Raw genomic sequence first — 15,639 nt, forward strand, 5'->3', positions numbered from 1 at the left:
GCCGCGTCTTTTAAGCTGGGTGGGAGGAACAGAGCGCCTTGACCAAGGAGTTTACATATCAACAGAAGAATTTAGCATTGAAGTAGCTATGTTAATGTGTTGGATTAGTATGATGTTAAAGTCAGAAATTAGCATGTAACTGGGGGATTAGCATGATGTTAGTGTGAGGGATTAGCATGTAACTATGTCGGAACTATGTCGGAAAAAGTGGCGGTTTCTTTTTTCTTTTCAACGTTAGCACCACTGTGGTGAGCACCACGGGAAACGACGAGCTTTGTTCAGACGGACGAGTCAATCTATGTTCGGAACGGAGGAGGGGGGAGAGAAGAAACAGCAACGATGCGCTGCTCTGTCCTGTGTTGCGTTACTACTATGCTACAAACTAGACTACTATACATTACAATATTATACCTTACAATCTAAACTACATTGTATGATATCGTATACACAGCCCAATGTAAGCTCTAACATTATGCATTATATTGATATGTCTCCAACTAAACTTTTTTCAAAATTACACGACTATACACCTTAATATACACTGCCATAGACAAACCCCACCCTTGAATTATACAATGCGTTACTATACACTACCCTATACTTTAGACTATAAAATATTAGACTTGTAATATTACACTATGTATTATTCTACCAACCTTACTGTGTACCACACTGCTGTATATTCATTATACAATTACGATACTATATATTGCCTTATGAATTATGTTAAATATTACACTGTTATACTATTTATTATTATACAACATTCTATAAACCATACCATTGACCGTCGTGTGAAAGGTATTAAGATGCAGTGCCAGCAAATGGACTGCGGTATGAAAGTCACCGTAAAATAACAATCAATCAAGAACCGAAATGGTTTATAACATCTTTCCAATGGTTACTAAGCCAGAATCTATCTTCTCGGTTGAAATTGTCTCTGTGTTTGTATATGTGGATGGCCTCATGAACGAATCTCTCATGGTAGCCGGATGGCTTGCAGAGGACCTCCGTCTTGGAGAAGTCAATGTCATGTGAGCCTACTGAATTATAACAGTGATCTGCCACGGCTGAGGTGTTCGTCCTACCGTGTTTCAAGTCTGCTTTATGTTCACGGATGCGGTCCGAGATATGTCGTTTGGTTTATCCAATATAGCTGCTACCACAGAGGCAACTTAGTTTGTAGACGCCCAGGTACTGTATGTCTGGAACCACATCTTTTACCGACAGAACCAGATCACAGATTTTATGTACTGTGTTGAATCGGACATGGATCTTGTGTTTATTCAGGATTTTGGAGATATTTTTGTGACCCCCGCAATGTAGGGTAAGGTGATGGTTTAGAATGGCTCCTCAAGAGGATCCGTCTTCATGGTTGGAGAAGGATCCCCTGGTGAGACACTGCTTAACCAACACATACTTCACCTGGAATGGGACTTTCTACAAACAAACTGAGGGCACCCCAATGGGCTCCCCCCTTTCTCCAGTTGTAGCCAACATTTTCATGGAAAAATTTGAGACTGACGCCATCCAGACTGCCACTCTACGCCCGACCTTATGGAAGAGGTACGTGGATGAAACTTTTGTCATCTGACCACATGGCCGGCCTGCTCTAGACCAATTCCTCGACCACATCAATTCCATACACCCAGCCATAAGATTTACCATGGAAGTCGAAAAAGATGGCAAGCTACCCGTTTGGATGTCCTAATTAAAAGGAGACCTGATGGTTCAATGAGCCACTCTGTCTACAGGAAAGTTACCCATACGGATGCTTACTTAAAACCGGATTCCCACCACCATCCATCCCAGAAGAATTCCCTCATCAAGACTCTATACCAAAGAGCCCAATGCATCTCTGACCAGGAACACATTACCAGTGAACTCAAGCACGTACACCAAGCTCTCAAGGCTAATGCTTACTCCGACTACACAATCCGCAAAGCCATCACTCCAACCATGAAGAAGGATCCTCTTGAGGAGCCAGTCAAAACCATCACGTTACCCTACATTGCGGGGGTCACAAAAAAGATCTCCAAAATCCTGAATAAACACAAGATCCAGGTCCGATTCAACACAGTGCATAAAATCTGTGATCTGGTTCCGTCGGTAAAAGATGTGGTTCCAGACATACAGTACCCGGGCGTCTATAAACTAAGTTGCCTCTGTGGTAGCAGCTATATTGGAGAAACCAAACGACATATCTCGGACCGCATCTGTGAACATAAAGCAGACTTGAAACACGGTAGGACGAACACCTCAACGGTGGCAGATCACTGTTTTAATTCAGTAGGCTCACATGACATTGACTGCTCCAAGACGGAGGTTCTCTGCAAGGCATCTGGCTACCATGAGAGATTCGTTCATGAGGCCATCCACATATATAATCACAGAGATAATTTCAACCGAGAAGATGCATTCTGGCTAGTAACCATTGGAAAGACGTTATAAACCATTTCGGTTCTTGATTGATTGTTATTTTACTGTGACTTTCAGACCGCAGTTCATTCACTGGCACTGCCTCTTAGTACCTTTCACACGACGGTCAATGGTATGGTTTATAGCATGTTGTATAATAATAAAATAGTATAACAGTGTAATGTTTAACATAATTCATAAGGCAATATATAGTATCGTAATTGTATAGTGAATATACAGCAGTGTGGTACACAGTAGGGTTGGTAGAATAATACATACAGTGAGGGAAAAAAAGTATTTGATCCCCTGCTGATTTTGTACGTTTGCTCACTGACAAAGAAATGATCAGTCTATAATTTTAATGGTAGGTTTATTTGAAGAGTGAGAGACAGAATAACAACAACAAAAATCCAGAAAAACGCATGTCAAAAATGTTATGAATTGATTTGCATTTTAATGAGGGAAATAAGTATTTGACCCCCTCTCAATCAGAAAGATTTCTGGCTCCCAGGTGTCTTTTATACAGGTAACGAGCTGAGATTAGGAGCACACTCTTAAAGGGAGTGCTCCTAATCCACTATGTAGAATAATACATAGTGTAATATTACAAGTCTAATATATTATAGTCTAAAGTATAGGGTAGTGTATAGTAACGCATTGTATATTTCAAGGGTGGGTTTTGTCTATGGCAGTGTATATTACGGTGTATAGTCGTGTAATTTTGAAAAAAGTTTAGTTGTAGGAATATCAATATAATGCAAATTGTTAGAGCTTACATTGGGCTGTGTATACGATATCATACAATGTAGTTTAGATTGGAAGGTATAATATTGTAATGTATAGTAGTCTAGTTTGTAGCATAGTAGTAACGCAACACAGGACAGAGCAGCGCATCGTTGCTGTTTCTTCTCTCCCCCCTCCTCCGTTCCGAACATAGATTGACTCGTCCGTCTGAACAAAGCTCGTCGTTTCCCGTGGTGCTAACCACAGTGGTGCTAACGTTGAAAAGAAAAAAGAAACCGCCACTTTTTCCGACATAGTTCCGACATAGTTACATGCTAATCCCTCACACTAACATCATGCTAATCCCCCAGTTACATGAGAATTTCTGACTTTAACATCATGCTAATCCAACACATTAACATAGCTACTTGAATGCAAAATTATTGTATTGATATGTAAACTCCTTGGTCAAGGCGCTCTGCTCCTCCCACCCAGCTAAAAACACGTGGCCAAAGCTTGGCTGTGTTCACGGAAGCGCTGTCTTACCGACAGTTCTGTTTCTTCACCTGAGGAAGGCTACTTGTGTTGTGGCCGAAACGTCATGAGAATTTTTATTGTTTTATTTTTATTAATTTATTTCAATTCTACGTGACTTTACCGAAAGAACCAAGAAGATGAATCTCTGCAGTCACGAAAGCTTTAAATCAAAATATTACGTCTTATTATTTATGCATTATTAAACATGGGTGTATGCGTTCATTCATGAAAAAAATTGGCAGTCAACTATTTTGTGTTTATTATTCGTCCGTGTGTTTTTTCAATTCACGTATTGCCATGTGAGCTGATCAGTCGGGGTCTAACAATACATACATTCATCAATTGCTATCTATTCATGACGAACGCATTGTATATAAGTCAAAATGCATTGAAGTGTGTGCAGGAATCGATTCGTTTCTACTTGTATATGTTGTATGTCATGAATCCACATGACCCCTTCAGCAAATAACGGTCAGCAACTTTCACCACAAATGTAAAAAAAAACATATCCTCGAATTGAATTTTTACCCTGATTAACATGCAGCCCTACAGCGTATGGGGAAAGGGGGGAGGGGCGCTGGAGGAGTCATATTGAAGGTTCAGCACCTCTTCTTAATTTTTATAGTTTAAAGTTTGTTTGATTGAGACGTTGATTGAGACGTGCACCCCTGAGGTTGCATATGCTCCTGCCTTAATCAAGGTCGCACATTTGAGGGTTGTTAGCGTTGAATCATTGTTCTAGGAAGCTTCGGGGCAGTGACGTGGCCTCACAGTAGCCCGTTCAATGCTTGTTGCAGAGGTAGCGGTTCGTATACCGGTGGCCACCCTGATTAATTCTTCTGGTGTAATAACCGATATAATACGTTTAACATGTAGGCTTTCGCGGTAAATATCATCCAGATCGCGTAAATACGCGATCGCGTAAATACGCTATCGTACCCAAAAAAATCTGTATTATGGACGATATAATATGCTCTGTCTGCTTCGCAGTGGATGGCAAAGATCCAATGATGTCATTCACAAGAGTAGGCCATGGTGTGCCAGTATCAGGGTCCAAATTGGCAATTACAATATTGAGTTTGGGATTATACATAGCAATCGTCGCCCGTTATGCGCAGAATAATACCCCAGATCATTCTTTCAAGTGAAACTCCTGGTCTCCTGAGTTCTCACCTGGTTAAACTAAATACACTGGAAACTCACACTTGAAGCTGAGTGGTTATGGCTGTACAAATGTGTGGTTTGCTGGTCTCGGATTGACTCTATGCCAATCTCTGCAGGTCGACGAACTATGGAGCATCTTACACGAAGCTCACAGACAAACTCGACCCCAAGGCCATCCTGGTGGCCCTCTACGTCTGCCCCAGCAATAAAAAGAAGGTTGGTCGATGCCATCAGTTAATAGTATACAACCCTTTGTCTGTTCACTGCTGGTTGAATGCCTCCTCATCCCCATGTGGGTCATCGGGGTGTTTGTTGGACCATACATCACCATGTCGGGCAGTGCATGTTGGTGAAGGGAACTCCCAGGACTGGTTAGGGAATCGCTCGCCGCTAAGGTTAGCTGTGGCTGGGAATTGAACTCGGGCTGATGGGTTCATAGCGCAGCGCGCTAGGCACTGCGTCACTGCTCCCCATTGTTGTGATTAATAACGGAAGTTATTGCTCACGTCTTGAAGAGGAACGTGTGTACTGCATATAGAGAGAGATATCCCATGCTTCATCGCAATGTGAGATAGAGCTTCACTTATGTGCCTGTTCATTTTGTATTCTATATGAAACATATGGCTCCAGGTTCATAGCACAGTGCACCACCCACTCCATCACTGCTCCACCCTACCTTCAATTAGACCGTTCTTATTTAAAGAACAGAGTTGTTTTGCTTATGAATTGCAGCCTAAATGACAATGTGTTAGTTTTGGGGTGCACAGCTCATTGTGTTTCGAGACTGCAGCTGTGCACATCTCAATGTGTCATTACCACGAGTCAGTTGGTAATTATGTTATTAGTAGGTAGATTTTGTACATTTGATGTTTTTTTGAATAATGTAAAGGGGAAAAAACGTTATTTTTGGGAGTAGTTAATAATCCCCTTTCTGCGATATGTCTGACACATATTGTTTACCGAAATGTGTTTGCCCTCTGAGTGTCGGGCTGTGTTGAGGCAAGCAGTAATCTTTTTTTACTGCACAGTGCTGCTTATACTTCACGTTTTTTTTTAGAATATGGGAGCTAAACGGGATTGTAAAGATACACTAAGATAATACTAAATAATTTTAAGAAATGTAAAATGATGCAATTTCCCTGTTTACAATGTGTGTTTTGGAAAAAAAAAATACGATTTTCTGACAGCAAAGCACTGAGTCCTCATTTAGTAACCCTATTGGGCATATTTGACCAATTTCTGACAAACAGGCTCATATATGTTCCTGAATTGCATCGTAAATTGTTGTAATGTGAAGGGTATCTGACCTGCTTCTCCAAACAACCTGGTTTCATGATTCCAAGTCAATACTTAAAACAAAGCATCAGTCTTTTCTGTGAAAAAAAATATGGATTTCTACAGTGTAGCTCTTATTGAGGTAGGTTTTATTTTTGTTACCAATTTTGTCTTGTTAAGGTCTTTACTCGGACTGTGCGCAGTAGGCATTTGTGTTGAATTACAGCAATTCCGGCGTTTGCTGTCTGCTGCCCTGAGAGAGATGCAACGCAGCCTTGAGAGAGGTAGTAGAGGTTGATGGAGTGCAATGACGATGATGTATGCAATGCAACGGGTCAGCTCTCCATTTCAAAGATAAATAACCAAGTCGATTGTTACCTGGTGGATTTAAATGATCAACATCATCTACTGTAAATATATGCTCACATTGGCGAAATAAAACAATAAAATACCAATGCAATGATATCATCAAATTGGTTTGATTAATCAGAAAGTGTATTCTTTACTGCAATTCATTTTCAAACCCTTCCCCCCCCCCATTAACTCGTGATATATCTGGGATGGAGTGGTGGCGTGGTGGTTAGTGTACTCCACTGTGAACCCAGTGACCTCATTTCGATTCCTGGCCATGGCTAACGTCAGTGGTATGTGATATCTGAACTGGTACTGCTTTCAAACTTCACAAAAGCACCTCCGATTAGCACGGTTGGCTTAGTACAGTGCGAAACAAACATGGAAAAACAACCACCACGACTGACACGGGTAATCTTCATTCAGAAGTGTATTGGCAAATAATTGTAAATTATAACTATTATCCCATATGTGTTGTACACGTCCTGATTTGCATCGCTTCAGTTTGTATATACACACATAAAAATATGTTAGCCATGTTCCTCGGATTGTCTCGAGAATAACTACAGCCACGCTTTGACAGCAGCGATGTCAAAATTATAAGGAAGGTGGCTTATTCATTCTTCATAAATATATTACAGATCTATTTTAACTTTTCTTCCAACACATTCACAGTAAAACTTTCCCGTTTCAATCATGCGTTTGATGTTGTGCAATAAGTAATGCTCAAAAATTCACTTTTGTATGAGCGCCTCTTAGACTACATGGTGTGTCATTAATGGTGTAGGTATATAAACTGCACTTTCGAATCACATTATATAATTACATATCTAGGTTCTTGTATATAAATTGACATTATCTAAGAATGAAAATTACAAATAAGAGCTTAGAGACTATTTAACATTAAAAGTGCGACTCCACTAAAATTTGAATGGCTCATTGATTAATGCAATGGAAACTCACAGCACAGATGGTTCAGTGGTTATTGCTCTTAAGGGACTTACAACAGATAGTTTACAATAGCATTATATTATTCTATAATGCATTATACATGGATAAGAATCACTTTTGAAACCAAGAAATACGTATACCTACCCTATAGAGTATTCTACAATTACGTATTCATGAAACGGGACTGTGTTTCTTTATATTCAAAATCTTCCGTTGTTATCTGTGCAATACTTTACCTGTTTGCTCGATCCTCAAACATGTTTTTGCTTCTTGCCATGTATAAGGGCGCAATGATGCGTAGGATATTTGAAATGAGAGTGAAGACACTGGAGCATCCCCATTGGTCTTGACGGACTGCTTTTCTGATCCCAGAAATAAGCTGCGAGAAATAAAAATACCCAGGACATGACCCCGTGTCACCATCGCTAGCCGTCTGCTGCACCCTCTGCATTCCATTTGAGAAGCAGTATCTTCTTTGTGATGCGCATGCTTGGGTCTCTCACGTGCTGCTTACGTGTTATGGTTCTGAATGATGGGAAGTAAAAAAAAAATGAAATACCAACGCGAGTCGATATTGCGTCCAACTAAATATACTGTTTTCATTTCTTTTTGCTGTTGATATTGAATAAATAATATATTGAGTTTTTTTATATCACAATAAAACGCCAAGATATATCATGGAATTTGTTTAAGGTTATTGATTGAAAATTACATACGAAACTAATTGCATACAGTGAGGGAAAAAAGTATTTGATCCCCTGCTGATTTTGTATGTTTGCCCACTGACAAAGAAATTATCAGTCTATAATTTTAATGTTAGGTTTATTTGAATAGTGAGAGACAGAATAACAACAACAAAAATCCAGAAAAACGCATGTCAAAAATGTTATGAATTTATTTGCATTTTAATGAGGGAAATAAGTATTTGACCCCTCTGCAAAACATGACTTAGTACTTGGTGGCAAAACCCTTGTCGGCAATCACAGAGGTCAGACGTTTCTTGTAGTTGGTCACCAGGTTTCCCTTGTTGGCAATCACAGAGGTCAGACGTTTCTTGTAGTTGGCCACCAGGTTTGCACACATCTCAGGAGGGATTTTGTTCCACTCCTCTTTGCAGATCTTCTCCAAGTCATTAAGGTTTCGAGGCTGACGTTTGGCAACTCGAACCTTCAGCTCCCTCCACAGATTTTCTATGGGATTAAGGTCTGGAGACTGGCTAGGCCACTCTAGGACCTTAATGTGCTTCTTGAGCCACTCCTTTGTTGCCTTGGCCGTGTGTTTTGGATCATTGTCATGCTGGAATACCCATCCACGACCCATTTTCAATGCCCTGGCTGAGGGAAGGAGGTTCTCACCCAAGATTTGACGGTACATGGCCCCGTCCATCGTCCCTTTGATGCGGTGAAGTTGTCCTGTCCCCTTAGCAGAAAAACACCCCCAAAGCATAATGTTTCCACCTCCATGTTTGACGGTGGGGATGGTGTTCTTGGGGTCATAGGCAGCATTCCTCCTCCTCCAAACACGGCAAGTTGAGTTGATGCCAAAGAGCTCCATTTTGGTCTCATCTGACCACAACACTTTCACCTAGTTGTCCTCTGAATCATTCAGATGTTCATTGGCAAACTTCAGACGGGCATGTATATGTGCTTTCTTGAGCAGGGGGACCTTGCGGGCGCTGCAGGATTTCAGTCCTTCATGGCATAGTGTGTTACCAATTGTTTTCTTGGTGACTATGGTCCCAGCTGCCTTGAGATAATTGACAAGATCCTCCCGTGTAGTTCTGGGCTGATTCCTCACCGTTATCATGATCATTGCAACTCCACGAGGTGAGATCTCGCATGGAGCCCCAGGCCGAGGGAGATTGACAGTTCTTTTGTGTTTCTTCAATTTGCGAATAATCGCACCAACTGTTGTCACCTTCTCATCAAGCTGCTTGGCAATGGTCTTGTAGCCCATTCCAGCCTTGTGTAGGTCTACAATCTTGTCCCTGACATCCTTGGAGAGCTCTTTGGTCTTGGCCATGGTGGAGAGTTTGGAATCTGATTGATTGAGTGCTTCTGTGGACAGGTGTCTTTTATACAGGTAACAAGCTGAGATTAGGAGCACTCCCTTTAAGAGTGTGCTCCTAATCTCAGCTTGTTACCTGTATAAAGACACCTGGGAGCCAGAAATATTTCTGATTGAGAGGGGGTCAAATACTTATTTCCCTCATTAAAATGCAAATCAATTCATAACATTTTTGACATGCGTTTTTCTGGATTTTCTTGTTGTTATTCTGTCTCTCACTGGTCAAATAAACCTACCATTAAAATTATAGACTGATCATTTCTTTGTCAGTGGGCAAACGTACAAAATCAGCATGGGATCAAATACGTTTTCCCTCACTGTAATACTGTAGACACGCATGAGAGATGCAGTCTGTTTTGTCAATCCACTGCTGGATAAGGGCCTCCCTATAGTGTACAGATCATGGGGATTATATGACTATACTTCACCATGCTGGTCAGTGTGGGTTGGTGAAAGTGTTCTGAGAGATAATAAAATAATATTAACAATGCGATAAATAATAATGTACTTCTCGTCGTAAACAGTCGACTATTTTTTTCATCTATTTATAAAGTCATGGTGTAATAATACAGCTCTTGTTTAAGTGTGACATTTTAAATTACAGCATCATTTGGAACTGCATTTAACAAATGTTCAATCATTAATATTAACAAAAAAACATTATTGTCATGCGCTTTACATCAAACAATGCATAAGTATATATAAAGATACATATAATGTGTACGGATACAGCCTCTGTCAATACACTGCTGGATCAACACCATGTCGAGCATGGGGGGGGGGTTCTTTGGCCATACTTCACCACACCGATCAGTGTGGATTTGATTAAGAGGGTGTGCAAGACTGATGCTGATACCACTCATGGCTGACTGACTGAAAATCTGATTCAAGTTGCCAGGTTCACAGTGCAGTGCGCTAACCGCTATGCCACTCCTCTGCCGTGAGTATGTATGTGTTAGGAGATCACGCAGACATGCGTTTTGGATCGGTGATATTAAAGAGTAGGATGTGTTATGCAAAGGCCATGGTCTGGACAGCAGAAGTCACATGGGACCACAGGGTGTTAACTCATGGTCAGGCAGATGTTTATCTTGGAGTTTCTATATCGGAATGGATGTGCATGCAATAACCGCTTTTGCTCAGAATGCACTATTGTTCATATGATAACCACGGATATTGTCTCACTAACAATATAAAAAAAACAGTAACCAATAGTCCACAAATATGCATAATTGTCACGTTGTTTATGGCATTGTATGTTTAGCTCACAAAAAAATTGAATTCTACTCTCCTGGAGCTATACCACTTGCGTATCCAAATTCAACTTTCATGAAAGCAATAAACTGTGGCTGGTGCGATATTAGAGTATGCTTTTGTTTGTCCTGAAATTGTGCATAGTGGAAGAAAGCCGAGGGAGAGTAACGAGTACCCAGCACGTTGCCCAGGGCATTTGGAATACAAACTTGTTTGCTGTCCACATTCACGCGAGTGGTTTTGGGCAGCGTGGCAAGATGTCCCTGCTGCATGCTGATGCCCTGGCGTTTGCGTCGGCATTTTGGTTCCGTGACAGCTGACGTGACCTGTGCTGTGTAGTTTTGCATACTCATTGGCCCAGCTGTGCAAGGCCTCCCGAGCGTAAGGAAATGGGGAGACTCAGGCCGCGGTTCCGACCGATTGTAACTTCTCTGCCGATGTTGATGCTCAAGAGTGAGGCCGTGGCAGTGGGGTGAAGGAGAGTTGCGCAGAAAGTACCGCAATGAGTCGATCCGACGATGTAGTGGAATCATGATATGCATCGCAAATAATAAATAAGTAAACGTATTGAGTTGGTTTATAAGTGGTCGAGAATGCTATTGAAGGGTAACAAATTGTCACTTTTTATTTTGTTAGAATCAGACAGTAGAATAAAATAGTTTGTGTTAGGTATTATCATAATAATAATAATTTCCAACATATAACCAAAAAAGCATAATTTAATTTTCAAAAATTAGGACGGTCCTCTATTGGGATATTTAGCAAATGTCATGAATGAGTGTTTAGCATATGAGAAGAAACTAGAGTAATTGGAGAAGGCCCACACATTTATTGGAGTGACATTCAACACCGCCCTCTTTTGGCCACACCTCACAGCCCTATGTGGGTGCCGCGGTAGTGGGATGTTAACCATCTGGCCTGGTATACAGGAAGTCGTGGGTTCGATCCCGACCGTGATGCCTATATATTTGGAGTTTGCATGTTCTCCCCGTGGTCACGTAGTTTTTTCTACAGGTACTCCAGTTTTCCTCTGCCTATTTATAAACATGCATATGGATTATTTGGCTGCTTTACATTTCCACATGAGCCACTTCATTGGGCTATTATTTGTGGCCAGGACAAATCTGAAAAAAGCTATATAACTCAGCGGGCCTTACCTGGTAAAATAAAACATAGTTTAGTGTTATCGTGTACTATGTTTACATAATCTCGCAGGCCCTGACAATCAGCCATACAAGTACTGTACTTATTAAGTTCAAGTCTGCTCAGCTACTGCTTAGATTTGACAAAATCAGGCACATTAGGCGACATAGACAAATGTACAGTATTTACAAAAACATATTTTGGTTCAAAGCTTTTTTATTTGGACTTCAGAGTCATAAAAGTAATTCGCAACAGTAATATTATAAACTTGGAAATATACTTCATGGGTTCAATACTGATTTCAGCACAGAGGTCACTGGCAAGGCAACGTTGATTTGTTACTGTTGTTAAGAACAAAAGGTCAGATGTGGTCTGCGTCTCTTGCCACATTCTGTAGGTTTTGCTGCAAAACATATACAACACCCCAGTACATGAATGCTGCTCTAGCATTATTAGAAAATATATTGCCTCTCAGACACAATAAAATAACAAGGTTTAGTATTTTTTTTACAAAATACAGTTAAACCTGCAAAATCCAATAATTTTCTAAAAGCATACTTGACATTTCAACAAATTAAGATGACCCTGATGTCATTAAAACATGCACTTTCCCTCTCCTCGGTAGCGAAATTCACTTTTAGGGCATTCTTTCCTCCCCCCCCCCATTCACATTTAGATTTTCCTCAGGAGATTAAGAATCAATATTAATTTTTGGTATTGACATTTGTGATTTATGAACAATCTTATTTTAGTTTCCTCGGGCAGCGCTGGTTTCTACTTAGGTGCCTCATCCCCCTGTCTTTGCGTGAGGTAGTGATGGTGTGTGCAGGACGCAAATTACATTACTTGCACTTCAGAATGCATTAGAGGGGCAAGCAATCTGCCTGCTGCAAAAGCCAGCCAAGCATGGCTTTTCATTCCATTTCCCACCAGGCTCTACAAAACACAGGGACAGTATTTAATCCAGAGAGGTCAGTTGCTCCCATGGTCTTCGGTGCAGGTGAAGAAGCCTCAACATTTTTAGTGGATACGTTCTCATGTATATGATCAATCACCTTTAAATATTCCCAATTTCATCAGAACTAGGAATTTTTAAGCAGGATTGAGTATTTGATCCCGAGAGGGCAGTTGTTTTTGTGGTCTTAAACAAACGTTGTTCAACTTATTTCGCACCGTACGTAGCCAGCCGTGCTAATCAGAGGTGCGGGGGAACGGGCAACAAATTAAACACAAAGCGCAGTTAGAAAGAAATGAGATTTCAATTTCGAAAAAAAAAGTGAAATAATCTCATATTTTCAATGTCACTTTTACTTACGCCTGTGACCAATTCACCCAGAAAGCCACAAACCTTGTCAGATATCAGAAACGAATCAAGGTTGAGCCTGGATAGTATTTAAATTGGTGACCGCAAGTCGAGGCGGCTTCGGAGCTACACTGTCGGCATCAGAGAGCAGTGCGGCAAAATCCATTGTTGTACCCTGCTATGGTCTCACATCTGCGCTCCCCGCCTTCACCACACTGTTGTGACCAGCATAAGTAAAGCATGGTCAAATAACCCCGATGACCCACGCCGCATGGAGGGGGCCATCATACTGAAAGGGGTTGACAAAAAGGGCTGTACGTGTACATTTTACTTATACGGATTCCTTCGCAGTAATGGGTAATATATCGTTTAACACTGAAGACTTCAAAGTTAAAACATGTTTTAAAAAACGCCTGAAGACAAAATAAATCGTAGTAAAGTGCATTATAAAGCTTGGGCTCACTGTAAAGACTGGGTCAATGAGACATAAGTCCTGGGTGTCCATGTTAAGTGTATCCAATATGTTTAACCCTGCCAGGGCATTTACATGACTCCTGCAACAGAGAATGATCCTACATGATCCTTAAAACATGTATATTCATCTTTAAAACATTATTGTTAAAGTGCTTCGAGACTTGTTTGTTGCAAAGACAGGAAATTACTGATGACATCCTATCTTATTTAGATTAAACATTTCAGCCGCTACTTACACTTTTGCTTTGAAAACCTCTGTTTACTCATACGACTAAGTAGGTTTTCACGCGTGTAACGTATGTCCCTTCTATATGTGTTCTGGTTGAACTTCGTGTTTGGCATGATGTCTGACGTTTTACTCCATGTTCTGGGAGCTTCTTCCGGAATTAAATTTCAGCACTTCGAGCAAAACAAATGTTGGACATTAGATCGAACAACACGTGCTACATCTCGAAAACACATCAGAGGAGTTTCAATTGAATTCTATGAAAATTGTGACAATGGAAGAATGCAGTCATTAACTTGTTTACTTCACAATGAATGTGTGAATTCACAACCCACGGTCTCTCAAAGTCAATCACAGTTGGATTTCTGTAGCTGGAGGAATTGTACAAAGTAGACCTTCTTATCGGTATGTCAGATTCTACCAACATCCATTCCCGTTATATGCTCATTTTCATTCTCAGTTTCTCTTGCATCAAATAATCATGAATACAATTATGGGTGTTTTTCCGTTAACAAGGCAAGAGTCCATTGGGTTACACTTTCAAATACAAGGCAACCCTGCGTGTCATTGCAAACAAAGGACCACTCTCTGATGGCTTTTTGGGTTGTGCTACGTGTTGTTCGGCATTATGTCTGACATTTCGTTCGACGTTCTGGGAGCTTCACTGGGAGCAATTAACTTCCTGGAGAAAAAAACAAATACCGGAGAACTATGGGAGAGCTATGGGAGAGCTATGCAGCACAACCACAAACACCGGTAGAAAGGATCACTGGGAGATAGCAGCGATGAGAATAAATTTATCTCTTCTGCGTAAAATCACATTATGGTGCACTCACAAATATGCTCAACCTTTGCAAATGATTCTCTCATAATTCCATGAAATGTTTACACATAGTTAGAACGTCGAAAATTCGACTCGCTGGGGACTGAGGTATAGGAGGACATGTGAAAGAGTCGGATTTGTGACGATCTATAGAAAATTACAGTCACAGCATTGCAATAACGGGTTATTGGGCAAAAATAAATCGTGAACCGCTTTAAACCTGGGAGCAGCATTATTTGTTGTGCTTCAAAGGTAAGAGAAAGTACGCGAGATTAATAACACATTACTGCATGCGAAAGGTCAGATTCGTTACCATCTATAGAAAAATATAGTTGCACCATGCAAATATGCTGGACTGGGTGTTGGCAGGGTGAATATTGCGATGATCCGATAGGGTGAACATAGACTGTAAAAGGTATCCTTAGCTGGTGCAGTAGCCGAGTCAATTTTAATACGTCCTCGTTAACAGAGCAACTCTGCCACTGCTTATATACGTCACTGCTGCCGGAAGAAGCCTCCTCTAGAGAGCCCCTCTGGCAAGCCCCTCGTGGGGGTATTTGGCCTACTCTTCTATGCTGGCGAGGCATCTTGAAGGAGATGGAAGTACACACACTTAACTGCGGCTTACCCATTAAACCAGCTGGGTGAACAGTGGCGGGTGATATTTAAGAAAATTGTCCATTATATCAGCTACCGCGGTGGGAGTTCAAACCGGCGACCTCCGAATTGCAAGGCCAGTGTGAAAAGCAAATACACCACAGCAGCATCCATAATAAAAAAAGTACAGTATCACTTCAGAATTAAACTTTTTTTCGTGAAACTGTGCGTGCACAATTAACAAAAAAAACCTAAACATATTCGGCAATAGCGCGGCCTTAAAAATAATGCGTCTATAATTGGTGACATTTATGGCAAAAAAAGCCCCTTCGT

The 15,639-nt window shown here is 40.9% G+C and overlaps 1 protein-coding gene across 2 annotated transcripts in view; it reads left to right on the plus strand.

The window, feature by feature from the left end:
* The window catches only part of LOC116940599 (VPS10 domain-containing receptor SorCS2-like), a 93,230-nt gene that overhangs the window by 23,924 nt on the left and 53,667 nt on the right, over positions 1-15,639 (plus strand). For both annotated transcript variants that reach the window (XM_032950642.2, XM_032950641.2), the window contains exon 3: positions 4,959-5,058. In XM_032950642.2, coding sequence (XP_032806533.2) covers positions 4,959-5,058 — 100 coding nt within the window. The remainder of the gene's footprint in view (positions 1-4,958; positions 5,059-15,639) is intronic.

Source organism: Petromyzon marinus, chromosome 9 (genome assembly GCF_048934315.1).
Source record: "Petromyzon marinus isolate PM22_M1 ecotype Great Lakes invasive population chromosome 9, UKy_Petmar_22M1.pri1.0, whole genome shotgun sequence".
In the NCBI taxonomy this organism is placed as follows: Eukaryota; Metazoa; Chordata; class Hyperoartia; order Petromyzontiformes; family Petromyzontidae; genus Petromyzon; species Petromyzon marinus.